Source organism: Pungitius pungitius, chromosome 20 (genome assembly GCF_949316345.1).
Source record: "Pungitius pungitius chromosome 20, fPunPun2.1, whole genome shotgun sequence".
In the NCBI taxonomy this organism is placed as follows: domain Eukaryota; kingdom Metazoa; phylum Chordata; class Actinopteri; order Perciformes; family Gasterosteidae; genus Pungitius; species Pungitius pungitius.
Window position 1 is genome coordinate 4069218 of NC_084919.1, and position 13627 is coordinate 4082844.

Below are 13627 nucleotides of genomic sequence, written 5' to 3' on the forward strand. Positions count from 1 at the left end.
GTGCCACCTATGATTATCCCAGTGAACTTAAGTCACCTATTCCCTAAATGTGTTTCTTTCTTCTTATTTTTTTACAACAGCCTTCCCAAAAAAGGGGTCTTCTAAGCGGTAGTGCTTTTATTTTGGAAATTCACATGAGACATAAAACATGTGTTCTCGCTATCTATTTGCTGCTGTCAGGCGCCCTATAGTTCTCCTTAACAGTAGTCTTCACAGGGGTTCCCCATTCACAAAGCCTCACTGACTTTACAGAGGGCGGGGGAGGAAGAGAGGCAGGGAGAGAGAGAGAGAGAGAGAGAGAGAGAGAGAGAGAGAGAGAGGGAGGGAGGAGAGTTGAGACATCCCTTCCTCACTTGGCTGCATTCGGTTTACCGACACCGGAGAAGCGACCATGCTGTGGAAACTAGTTGAGAATGTCAAGTATGAAGATATTTATGAGGTAACGTTGCCGTCCATGTGTTTGTGTTGTTCAGGACTTGTTGTGGATGCTGCTTTTTGGGGAGCGACGAAGTGTTGAGTTCAGCTCAGTGGTGAAAGGCCTCTTATCCGTGTGATGGGGGGACTGAATATGAATTGGAGGACGTTTCACTACTGCACAAGGTTTTTCTCTATACTTGTTTGTGATATTTGATGGGGTTTTTTTTTTGGCTGTGGTGCGGGTCCACTCTTGGTTTGGATCATCGAGGAGAAAAAGTTTTTTTTTTTAAAGAGTTTTTATTTTATTTTTTATTTTTCCAGAATGTACACACACGGGCTATATCTTATATTTGATGTATTTTGTGCAAACGTATGTTAAAAAGTAACATACAACTGTCATTCAAATATATATATATGTTTGGCATCTATTTTTACAAATATATAATAATATTATATATATAAAAAAATAACAGATATTCCACTAAATCTGAATCACAAATTCATTTTAAATAGAAAAAAACACTCAAGAAAAACGCGGGGTCAGAGGGGGCGATGTGTCAAAAGCGTGGGCATCTTTTGGCACAAATCTTCGTTTTTCTGTATATACACATATACATATATAAATAGATATTATTGCCACTGCGCGCGCGGGGGGGAGGGGGGGGGGGGCAACGCGGTCCTTCGGCTCAACGCGCAGAGAGGTGCAGCTCGCGAGGGCCCCGCCGTGCAGCCCGGTGGGAAACCCTTGCCTCGTGCCGCACATGGCTTTTCTCCCACGGTAAGATATGGGGTGCGGGGCGAGGGGTGGTTGTGGGGGGGGGGGGGGGGTCGTTAAAACAAGTCATCGAGGACGCAAAGAGGGGCCGCTGTAGTTTAATCGCTCCTTTTGACTCGTCACGACGTTCACACGAGGCCCCCCTCTACCTCCCCGCGGTGTCTCGGGTGGGTTTTTTCTTTTCTTTCTGCAGGCCGATAAAAGGCAGCTGCGACGCTTCATGAGCCACCGTTCAGCCAGTGTGTGGTCGCCAATGAGTGCTATTTCGGTCACGCGGTGTGTGTGTGTGTGTGTGTGTGTGTGTGTGTGTGTGTGTGCTTGTGCGTAAAAGTAACCTGCGTTCGGATCGCGTTTTAGGAACACGACCCATGACCCTTGTTGGCGGAGGCGTCACCCGATGATCTTTACAGGGGAGCCCTGTTCACATTCTCATCCATCTTGACTTATGGTGGTTTTAATGCACTACACAAAAAAAGCTTAAAGTGTAACCAACGGCGAGAATTAGGTGTCTGCTCTGCGTCTCGCCAATTAAAAGCCCTCCCCCAAAGTGCGCATTTTTGCATGTGTGTGTGTGTGATGGGGAATTCCACGCTGATCTGGTCACCCTGCCCTCACCCCCATGCGCGCGCGAGAGAGAGAGACGGAGAATGGAGAAAGATGAGAGGGGGGGGGGAGTCCTTTTTTTTCTATCTCTTGCTGTTCGCGCGTCTTTTCGTCTCTCCCCTTGGACCTTTAACGTCACTCACGGTTTGCGCGACAGGCTTCACGCCTCCGTGTGCCGCCAGTCCCACTGCCCCGCGCGCATTAATATTCCTGTAAGCCCTCAGTCATGAATAACAATTAACGCTGCACCGCATACCGGGGGTAGAGGCGCGCGCTCTCGCTTTGCTCGCAGTCAGAGCGGAGGCAGCTCGGGGCGGGAGAGGCTTCATCATGGAGCTGTAGATCCAGGGCCGTGCCCGCAGATACGAACGCGCTGCTTTCACCTGGAACGAGTTGGGCTATCATCACGGGCCGACACTATCTTCTGCACCGCTGACACCAACAGAGGTTTTGCAAAATGTTAGTTCACTCCTACTCCACTGCGGTGAGTTTCCTCTCCTCACTCTCAAAGGCCGAATTTGCGCAAATGGTGAAGCCGTGGATTTTGCTTAGAGGTTTTCGTTAATGGGAATTTTAAATCAGGTTATAATATTTTTTTCCCCCCTCCAGGCCATTCTAATGCATTGTATCTCCTAAACAAAAAGAGCAGTGAGGCTACTTTGGCCAACACAAAAACACAAATGCACCGTGCTTCAATAGGCCACCTTTGGCCCATTTGGTTTTATTTCCTTATAATGTGGCTCCAATTGCAATGAGTCGATTTATTTGTTCCCTCCTTTTCCTCCTCTGCGCCCACTTCAAGGACCGGCACGACGGCGTCTCGAGCCACAGCTCGCGCCTGTCCCAGCTGGGCTCGGTATCGCATCCGGGACCCTACTCCAGCGCGCCGCCGCTGTCTCACGCGCCGTCCTCGGACTTCCAGCCTCCGTACTTTCCGCCTCCGTACCAGCCGCTCGCTCACTACCAGAGCCAGGACCCGTACTCCCACGTCAGCGATCCGTATTCCCTGAACTCCCTGCACCAGAGCCAGCAGAGCGCATGGGGGGCGCGGCAGCGGCAGGACGCCGCCGGGGAGCGGATGGACAGCTCGGCTCTGCTGGCGCAACCGCGGGCCTCGCTGCCGCAGCTGTCCGGGTTGGACCCACGGCGGGACTACGGCGTGCGGCGGCCGGACGTGCTGCTGCACTCCGCTCACCCGGGACTGGATATGAGCGATGGACTGCTGCAGGGGCTGCATGGCATGGAGGATATTCAGGTGAGTGCCACATCGAGCTTGACATTCACGGGAGTTATAAAGTGCATGCAGCATATTTTACAGCTACGTTTGTGAAGATGTCTTTTTTTTTTTATCATATCGACAATGTTTGATAAATTGGGGGAATATGGATCCACACTTTTATTAAATGTAATGTGTATTTTCTCAATAGCAGATTCATTCGGATTATATATGTATACATAAGTAACAGTTTACAGTAAAGCCCTTTTATGTTTAATAAAAAAAAACCTCCAGGTATATAAACTGTGCATGTTATTTAAAAAAAACGAATAAAACGATCGCCACCAATTGCAGTGTAAGAAACGGATTGGAAATCTTCTTCATTGTCTCTTTGCCTTTTGGAGTTGAGGTCAGTGAACTCAGAGCAGCTCCCTCAGGGCTGGACCCTCATAGCAGCTGCAGCCTGAACACAAATGGCCCACAGCTTAACAAACTGTCCTCAGAGAGCTCAGGTATCGTCTTTGATGGGAGGATGCTGATGTGGCCAACGATTCACAAATTACTGCATGGAGCTCAAATGCTACATTTAAGAATTTAGAAGAATTACATTTTATCTATCCTCACTGATATAACGATTAACACACATTCAGAACAGCAACATCTGGAGAACATGTTTGAATTTTCAAATACCACTTCTATATTGTATTTTATGAATAGTTGTGATCCACCTTTTTATTATTATTATCATAATTATTTTTATTGTGGTTGTTGTTATTCTTCTACTTATAATTATTATTAGTATGTGATTTCAATATTGCAATATTTTTTTGATTGAATTGTTTTTTTTGCTGCCATGTATACAAAGACTTAGAAGACGTAGAAGTAGACGTTATGCAGTTAGAATTTCATCTTCCCCTCGTTTCCCTTCAGGGCAAAACCATCGCGAATTGTTCGCCATTTAACCCCTCGTTTCTGGCTTTCTTTATTTGTGTCATACATTTATTAACCCCGTTTAAATTTGTTTTAATAAGTTCAATTTTCCCCCCTCTTTCTTATTCCTGTTTTTCACGAGCGTGCAGAAGTGATGACAAAGTCTATTTATAGAGGGATTTATTGAGATTGATGAGTGAGTGTAGCTTATTGTAGCATCTATGAGTCACAAAGCCCCCCCCCCCCTCCCCCGGCTTTAAATAACCTGAAATTTATCCTGCGGCAATGACATAAAATACAGTTTGACATGCGTAATTAATATGGGATCTTGTATAAAGCAGACTATCATTGTTGCGTTATTTGCCTTTCTTCTAACAGACCATTGACGACACCAACGGAACGAACATCCTGGATCAATCAGTCATTAAGAAAGGTAACGTACACGCACCCGCGCACGCACACATCTTGTTTTTGTTGTTGTTGTTGTTGTAGTTTTTAAACGTTGCTATATCACGCCTTCTTTGAATAGTGATTAGTGTACACAAAAAGACGACTTGGATCGAAACTCATCTCCACGTTGTGGTTACCGTTAAAAGCCAGTGTCCACGCAGGCGCACATTGTATCCCGGGGATCCGGGGGATGGAGGAGTTCGAGGCCGGGTTAACGATCCGGGCGCAGCGTAGACTCCAGCAGGCGGCGTGTCGCTGACAGGCCGAGCCTGATGATGTGCCGTGATTTAGTTACGGGATGTTGAGTGACTGAGCTCCCCGCGGGCCATTGGAGCCGCTGATGTAATAAATGGCACCGCTCACAGGAGATCTAGTGAGCTCGTTTAGAGCTAATCTGCGGCATTATCCCCCGTGGAGCCATAAGAATAATAAAAAAAAAAATTAAAAAAAAGAAAGAACCGTTTTGCACTGGCCCCTGCGCGTGCACGCGCTTCTTCTTTTCGACCATTAACACGCTGCTGGTGGGAGTTAAACCGTCCGTGGAGAAAAGACGCGGATGGGGGTTAATGCGGTATAGCGAGAGCTCGGGCCAATCAACAATCGATAATATTGTAATGAGAACGTCGCGCGACATTAAATAACAGCGAATGCCCGGCGCGTGGGCGCCTCATTAGGGCCTCAGAGCACGCGTGGTGTCCACGCGCTGGGGTTTAAGGCATTCGGAACTTCTCTGTGTCTGTGTGTGTGTGTGTGTGTTCCGTGTGACATGCACGTGACAAGTGTGTGTCCGTCTCCCTTTTCAGTTCCCATGCCACACAAGAACATGGGCTCTCTGATGCTCGGCAAGGACGGGCTGATCGGGGGCGTCACCGTGAACATCAACGAGGTGTTCTGCTCGGTACCGGGCCGCCTGTCGCTGCTCAGCTCCACCTCCAAGTACAAAGTGACCGTAGGGGAGGTGCAGAGGAGGCTGTCCCCGCCCGAGTGCCTCAACGCCTCCTTGTTGGGGGGCGTGTTGAGAAGGTGAGGACGACTTCCGCTTCCACTTGTGAGGTGTGGCCCTTTTTACCGTTTACCTCACATAGATTCTACTTAACATTTGAATCTCTGGAGACAAACTGGGGCATATAGGTTTGACTGAACTTCAAACTTCAAACTGAATGTTTGGCAATTTATATAGATAATGCTCTGTGGGAGGATTATTCATCTGAATTGATATGCCTATATTTGTTAAATATGCGACGCACATTAATTCGACTTCTTCTTCTACAGAGCAAAGTCCAAAAACGGTGGGAAATGTCTGAGGGAAAAGCTGGAGAAGATCGGACTCAATTTACCTGCAGGAAGACGCAAAGCTGCTAATGTCACATTACTAACATCTCTCGTTGAAGGTGATTGATGTGCTGTTTGTTTTTCTCTTCTTTGCTAACTCAATAAATGCATAAACTGCAGAAAGTTGAGATGGACTCATTGGAGAAACTGGTTTTTAAGAGCTGCTCAATCTGACCTGAATGGTATCAGCATCACCTCCAATACCCACAGCTGGAATACTGCTAAATAATACTGGAATACTGGAAAATAAAAATGCAATACTGATGAGGAGGACTGGGGTTATTTAATCCAATCAAATGGTTCATTAATTAAATAATTAGCTGCTGAGGTTGGGCCTGGCTGTTAGAACGCCATCATTTTGGGTATTTTCTATACAGCAAGGGCTGTAACAGTTTCTTCCCAATTGTTTCAAATGTATTCAACTGAGGATTTGTTTCTACTCAGAATATAATGAAGCTACTTAAAACAAACATTATAATTAACCAGATATTATAGGATATGTTTTTACCCCATGCATGATAATACCAAAAATATATTGTTATTATGATTTCATTCATTTTAGTACACTAGCTAATTAGCTAGCTAGCGTTAATTTTCACAATTAAAAACAGGGGATAAATGTACCTGTCTGAGTATGTGCCACCTTCGAGGTCGACAGCGGAGAGAAAGTAGTGCGTTTGGGGGGCTTCAATGGGCGGAAGTACACGAACGACCTCTTCACAAAAAAAGAAACCCGTGTAGGTTATTCACAAAGAGGTTTCATGGTTTGTCTGAACCACATCTCCATGGACCGTAACCTCACCTCTCCCCCCACCCCCCACCCCCCCAGGTGAAGCGGTCCACCTGGCCCGGGATTTCGGCTACATCTGCGAGACGGAGTTCCCCACCAAGGCCGTGAGCGAGTATCTCAACCGGCAGCACGCGGACCCCAACGAGCTGCACACGCGGAAGAACATGCTGCTGGCGACAAAGTGAGTTTGATGGACCGTTTGATTGGATTCCGTAACACTCTTTATGGGGCGATGTCGTGTCATAGAATATATAACACGCGCCTGTGGTTTTAGTCACAAAGCGGTTTTTAATGACGTGTACCCGCCGTGAGTTTAGCGGTAGCTTTGATAATCGAAATGAGCAAAATGGGGATTTAGACAGGTAGACAGAGCGCAACGTGACGTCATGGGGGATAAGAAGCCGGGGGTCTGAGACGTCATGTCTGCCTGTGGGGACGAGCAGAGTGACCGGTGACAATAGAACAACATCTCCATGATCCTAATGCAGCAGATGTTTTCCTTTTTAAATGTCCCACATTAGTGTCACATTTATGGTCTACAGTTGCAGGGTGCACGTGCAAACATTTTGTCACTATTGAATTTAATTACATAACACACGACACACACACACACACACGGGGGGCGGGACTTGAAATTCATCTTCTGTAAGTAGTTACATTTCTCATAAATTAAATTATGGTGAAATGAGATCCGAGGCCTCTGTGGCTCCTCTTTAAGACCCCTAAGGGGGCAAAACCCTCCAATGTCCTCTGCTCTTATGAGAGCACACACCATTTTACCAAAGGGAACGTGGCGTTGACACTGAAAAAACACACTTACTTGATAGGGATCCAACCTGTAATGAAAAGGGGCTGATTGTGAAACTGTCTCACTTTAAAAAAAAAAAAAAAGCATTGTAGTTAAACTGATTTCAACCATTTTAGGAAAAACAGGGCAGAAATCCGCATTAAAAGTCAAGTCGTGTAGTAAATAAAAGTGTCAGGGCTTTTATTTTCACCTCCTCGATAACCTTCAGCTCGAGCAGCTTATTTGACGCTGGACACCTTTTAATGTTGCATGTGAGCTCACAGGCGTCATTAAATAACAGCTCTGCCACCACTGCTTCTGCTCTTGGAAGCGATCCATTTTACTGGTCCCCCCCCCCCCCCCCGTACAGTTATTTATATGAATCCATTTTTATGGCCGTTAAACTGTAGAATTGAATCCAGAATCTTCTGATTAATTTTTAGCTAGCGAGCGGCATAGATTTTCTTTAAAGGAACCAGGGCAGGAGAGGTGATGGGGATTTATACATGCAGATTCAATCAGAACTTCTTTAAAATTTCTCTATTTCTTATGACCAAAAAAAAAAAAAAGCCCTTTACCAATGCGGCCCTGTTCCATGTCCATTTATTCCACTGAATGAGTTTTCCAGAAAAGCTTGCAAGCAGAGCTGTAAAGTATATCTAACAAAGACCCCTTCAGGAAGCTTGTATTTTTAGCTTGCATAAACAGTGCTGTCTGCTGGCCTTCAATGCATGAACCATCTGCCTGTGTGTGTGTGTGTGTGTGTGTGCGTCCCAATGTACTCGGTGGTGTGTCTGGTGGTGAATGTTTGATGCCCAGATTCAAACCTGTTCCAATGCCGTGTGTCGGTGCTGCGCCTCTTGGAAATTCATTATTTAGCAGCGAAGTGTTTCAAGTCGTCAGAAAACAACAGCGAAGGGCCCTGAGTGTAGCCCGCGGTGGCGGCTTCTCCTCTCTTCTCCCCTAACCCCAGCTGGGCTCGGCCTGCACAGCCTGTCACTCATTTGCTGGAGCTCTGCCCCTAGGCCGCCCGCGCGCACAGGAGGGTGTGTGTGTGTGTGTGTGTGTGTGTGTGTGTGTGTGTCTATGCAGGCGGGCGTGCAAGTGCACGTTTGAGAGAGAGAGAGAGAGAGAGAGAGGTCCCTTGAATATGAAATGTGGGGCCTAAAACCAGAGGAGGATTTGCTACAATTTCACAAGGAGAAAAGGTGAAGATGGGTTTTTCTTTGGCAGTTAGATTTTTTTGCATGTGAGGCATACGATGCATTCAATGACATCTTGTCTCAATGGTTACAGACGATTCGTAAGGTGGAGGCCTCCATCTGCACAGCCCTCCTGCTCTAGAATCAGTTTCTCTCCACTTTATGGAAAAAAACATAATCTTTGCATGCAATACATTTGGTGTTTATTGGCTTTTAGTCTTTCGCTGAGATCAAAGTGTTGTGGAAAAGTGTTTCAATCATTCATGAAGATAATTTGTGTGATGCAATGCTTTGCATTAGTGAAACTGCAAAATGTATAAACTTTAGAAAAGTAAAATTTCTTCCCTAAAGCATATTTTTAGTGTGAGATCTACTCTCTTTACCACTGTAACAGCAAACCGCAGCAGCTGATTTCAGAACAACATCAGAATTCACAATTGTTTCATTGCCAAAAGTCTGCACCCACCAGTGGTGAATTATGGATTACAATAAACAGTGCAATAGTATTACATCATTTGACAACAAAACTATGAAAGTTTGCAATAAAACAACTAAACAAATCGGTTATTAAAGAGTCGTGAGTGCATTTGAAGTGAAGGGTCCCAGTCGGTCGGTGTCCTGGGCACTGCGTCGGGTTCATGCTCTTTAAAAGAAAGTCTGCCGTTGCAAAGTTAGCATCTCAAATCTTAATGACAACAGCGCACTCCCCACAAAGAAGAACATGTGTGCGGCGTGAATGTGTGAGTGGATGTGCTTTATGTTTAAAGCCTTGAAGAGGTGCGAGGTGTTGCTGCTCATGTTCTTCATCCTTGTGTTCAGATCCAGGTTTTACTGAGGGAAGATCTGCAACTGTACTGCTGCAAAATATCACTCGCTGTCTACCTCTGAGGCTGTTTCTCCCCACAGGCATCTCAGGAAGCTGAAGGGGGGGGGGGGGGGGGGGCTTTCATGAGTTTTTAAAGCTATGCCGAGGTTATTAGTTAATTGATTGTCAATTTTTTTGCTGATGGCGGGGAAAAAACCCTTAAATGACGGATCCTGAACACTGCCACAGAATGTCCACCATCAGCAGTGGGCTTACTGTCTTTGGGAAACCACGTCTCCTGACGTCTTGTGCTCCCCCCCCCCCCCCCCTCCCTCTTGCAGACAGCTGTGTAAGGAGTTCACAGACCTGCTGGCCCAGGATAGGACTCCCCTGGGCAACTCCAGGCCCAGCCCCATCCTGGAGCCCGGCATCCAGAGCTGCCTCTCCCACTTCTCCTTCATCACGCACGGCTTCGGCTCGCCCGCCATCTGCGCCGCGCTGACCACCCTCCAGAACTACCTCAACGAGGCTCTCAAAGGACTCGACAAGATGTTTCTCAGCAACCCTCCCAACAACCGGCACGGGGACGGCGGCGGCGGCAAGGCCGACAAAGACGAGAAGCAGCGGAAATGAAGCTGGGGAGGCGACGACCCGAGAGAGCCCGAACGGACAGAGGCGTCAACACCGTTACTTCTAGCTTTATACCACTGCCGCTGACCCGCCACACACGGGGCCGTGAGGAGGAGGAGGAGGAGGAGGAGGAGGGAGAAAGAAAAAGGCAGAGGACGACACCTGAGGGCCAGTGTCAGAGAGCACAGAGGGATGTTTCATCTGTGTTACGTTCTTTTCAGTCCCCCGAGGACATGGTGGTTACTGTGTTACATCCATTTCGCTCCCCCTGCCTGCGTCCTGTGAGACTGAGATGCTGTGAGCAGCCGACAAACAACATTGTGTGCGTGAGTGTGCGAGTGTGTGTGCGCGTGTGTGCGTGTGTGTTTGTCCTCACGCAGAAAAAAAACATTGTGCGTATGAAGATTGGCTCATTTTATCTGTGAAACAGGTTTGTCTGGTGACTTAGCGAGGAGGGAGGGTGTTAATTTATGTGTGTAAATATTTATTTATATTAATTTAAATGGATGGTTGTGTAAATAGGTGCACCAGCTATTTTTGGAGTAGGCCTATTTATCTGTAATTTGACCTTTTTGTGTGCAGGCGGGGGTGCAGGACTTATCCAGTGTTTTTTTTTTTCTGTTGTTATTGAGCTGTTGTCATGGTGCTGATGATGGGTAGACATGCTTCTAATTGTCCAGTGATTTCATTTCTACCACATTGATAATAAACCATGCGTTTTATTATGTGAGGTGTGCAGCCGGCGCCTTTTCTCCAGCAGAGTGCCACTGAGGTTCCGGGGGTGAAAGGTTAAACTGAGTGAAGTTGAAGCCCACTGATACATACTGATTTGAGTGAAATGTGGATTAGCGTTTAACAACCGCTGTCCGTTCATCACAACATAAATGTCTGACTGGATAAAACCCGTGTAAAAAAAAAAAAAAAAAAAATTAAACCATTAAGATATCCATTAAATTTAATTCTCTTTTGATTGCACTGCAGACACTATGACAGAACTAAGAATTGCTATTTCCAACTCACACATGAGCTTTAAGCAGTTAAAAATCCCTAATCACTTATAAACTCTCAATCCTCCCAAAGAGAGATAATAATGGGCTCTGTACAAAAAGATAATACTCAAAATTAGTCTTGGATTTAAATGTAAATATTTGGGATTCACAAATTTGGGATGCTGTTGATACACTGAAATAACTATTATTTAAAATGGCTTGTTTACCTTAAAAATGTTTTCAAGAACAACAGTTAAATCGTTAATATTGATGGCGTATTTTCCGTGTTATAGGCCTCCTCAATTGTGGTTTGTAATGAAAAAAGCTGAATATACCTTAATATTTTCCTATTTTGGATAGTTAATTTAAATAACACAAATAAAAGTAAGGAAAATGTTTTTTTTTTAGATATATTTTGCATTGTAAGGTCTAAAATATAATAATTGGTTTATCTGGATTGCATATATTGCAAAGCCCATGACATGAACACGCGTGCACACACATACACGCACACGCGCGCGGGCACGGCATGATGGATACTGCCTTATTCCGGGGAGATAATTGGCTGTATCTTCCATCCAGCGAGGCCCGCGTTTCAGCGAGGCCTCTCTCTCTCTCTCTCTCTCTCTCTCTCTCTCTCTCTCTCTCGGAGGGGGGAGAGTATCGTGCCTCGCAGGCCCGCTCCCGCGCCGGTGCGCTAATGACGGGAGAGCGCGCGCGCGCGAGAGAGAGAGAGAGCGAGAGAGACGGCGGAAGAAGGCTAATGAGGAAAAGAGAGACGGAGAGAAAAAGAAAATAGCGAGTGTAAGATGAGGAGGAGGAGGAGGAGGAGGAGGAGGAGGAGGAGAGAGGCAGAGAGGGAAACTGTCCCGCGGGCTCAGTGTGACCCGTGGAGTGGAACGCCACGTGACGCAGGTGCAGAGTTCAGCACCCGCGTGTCCGCGAGCGATTTCTCCCTCAACAAAAGACAGGAAGCTGCTGAGCATCAGCGGCTACAACAACGACAGGTCGGCTGGCACCGCAAACAAAGAAGCACAAGCCGAAACCCGCAAAAACACGGAGGAGAAACACGACGTCCCCGCGTTTTAAACTTAAGGGACTCAACGGGAGCCTGCTTTGTAACGTCAGTTTATACTGATTCAATTGAACGGTCTAATGGGGATAAACGGTGCTCTTCTTGTTTAGGAATCCAGAACAAAATAAAATAAATCAATGAAAAATAAATTGAACATTCGTAGCAAGTGGCGCACTGAATCAGCAGGTTGATAAGCGTGTGTGGAAGATTAGCATAAGGAAAAGCCTGGAACAAATCAGCTACTAACGAAATCACAGCAAAGCTCAATAAAAACACAATACTCTGTTTTAATATTAAAATAAATGTGATTAATCAACAGGGGGGGGGGGGGAGCCGTGGCGGTGATTGGATGTTTCTGTTGCCTTCCAGCAAAAACATCCTCTGCAAGGACAATAATACTCTTATGTAAACTCAATTAAAAGGTTGAAAGGTGTCGGACTGTTCTTTTATTTGTGAACCGTTTTTCCTCAAACCAATCATTTGCGCAGGTCGTGTTCCCTTTGCAAATAACGCTTGTGTATTGAGCCTCGAGACCCCATCTTCACATCTGTACATGTGGTGGACAAATGGGTCTTCCAAGAAAATGCAAATGTTAAACATTACATTCATCTTAAAAACAAATTACTTGAAAGTCTAATAAGAAGGGTTCCCTTTTTTTTTTACTGAAGTCACAAATATCGGCTTGAAATTTGCAGATGAATTAAAAACAATTAATTAATTTTGTACACACTTACTGTTAACAAGATATTTGGACATACAAATACCCTACAGAGATCAGTGGTACATTTAATCAGCTCATAATGCTAACACTTGAGTTTACTCTTGCTTCATAGATTCAGTCTTCTAAATACTTGTTTGCAGTCACCCGACGACCGATGTATACAAAACCTAGAGCAGTGTCACTCTTAATGTTTTGTGTAACGTTTCCCCCCCCCCCCCCCCCTGAAGATTGTACAACAATACGAAAGCTTCAAGAAATCAACGCGAGCCACAGGAAGCTTTTCAAACCCTCATCTCAAGCTACGTGTGCAGCGCTTCGTCCGCTCACTTCACTAAAACGCTGCAAAAATTCGTTTCGCAAACAAACAACGAGTCAATGTGAACAGAGACTCAGCGGACCGATTCATAAACCACTCCAGAGCGTTCTGATGCAGTTACCCAAAGAGAAACCAAACGTCTGGCGGAGGGTATACGCACAAAGGGTGAGGACCCATAGGCCCGTAGCACTGAGCTATGATGGAATACCTTTGGATTATTACAGGCGCTTTAAAGCGGTGTGACGTTATGTCCTCCTTTGTGCGGTTTACATAACTCTGCTCTGCAATGGTCCAAAGTTTGAGTTCGGGGTGACGGCGTTGAAACGCATCACTTCCTGTCCTGCATTGGAAGACGGACCCGTGTTCGTTTCAGGAGTTGGATTTGACTCGTGCGTGACGAATCGGCCGATGGAGGCAAGCGCATTGCATTCGAATGACAGGGTCACGGGCGGTCACTCTATCGAGAGGTGCCGGTGGAAGGTGATCCAGTGGCGAACGTGGGCCGAGCTCGTATCGGATCCGCACGGCACGAGAGCGCCGCTGATTTGTATCATGCGGTTATGCCTGCACCTCCGTCCGTCCGCCCCGT

The 13627-nt window shown here is 46.2% G+C and overlaps 1 protein-coding gene across 2 annotated transcripts; it reads left to right on the top strand.

The window, feature by feature from the left end:
- The first annotated feature begins 343 nt into the window (after window positions 1-343).
- On the top strand, window positions 344-10667 carry tfap2b (transcription factor AP-2 beta). 2 transcript variants are annotated; one of them, XM_037450148.2, is made up of 7 exons: window positions 344-439; window positions 2598-3050; window positions 4320-4374; window positions 5195-5414; window positions 5664-5782; window positions 6553-6694; window positions 9649-10667. In XM_037450148.2, exons 1-7 carry the CDS (start codon window positions 392-394, stop codon window positions 9938-9940), a joined length of 1329 nt encoding a protein of 442 aa, XP_037306045.1. In that variant the 5' UTR covers window positions 344-391; the 3' UTR covers window positions 9941-10667. The 2 variants fall into 2 exon arrangements, with proteins under 2 accessions (XP_037306045.1, XP_037306046.1); XM_037450149.2 differs by lacking the exon at window positions 344-439 and adding an exon at window positions 1781-2279.
- The last annotated feature ends 2960 nt before the right edge of the window (window positions 10668-13627 follow it).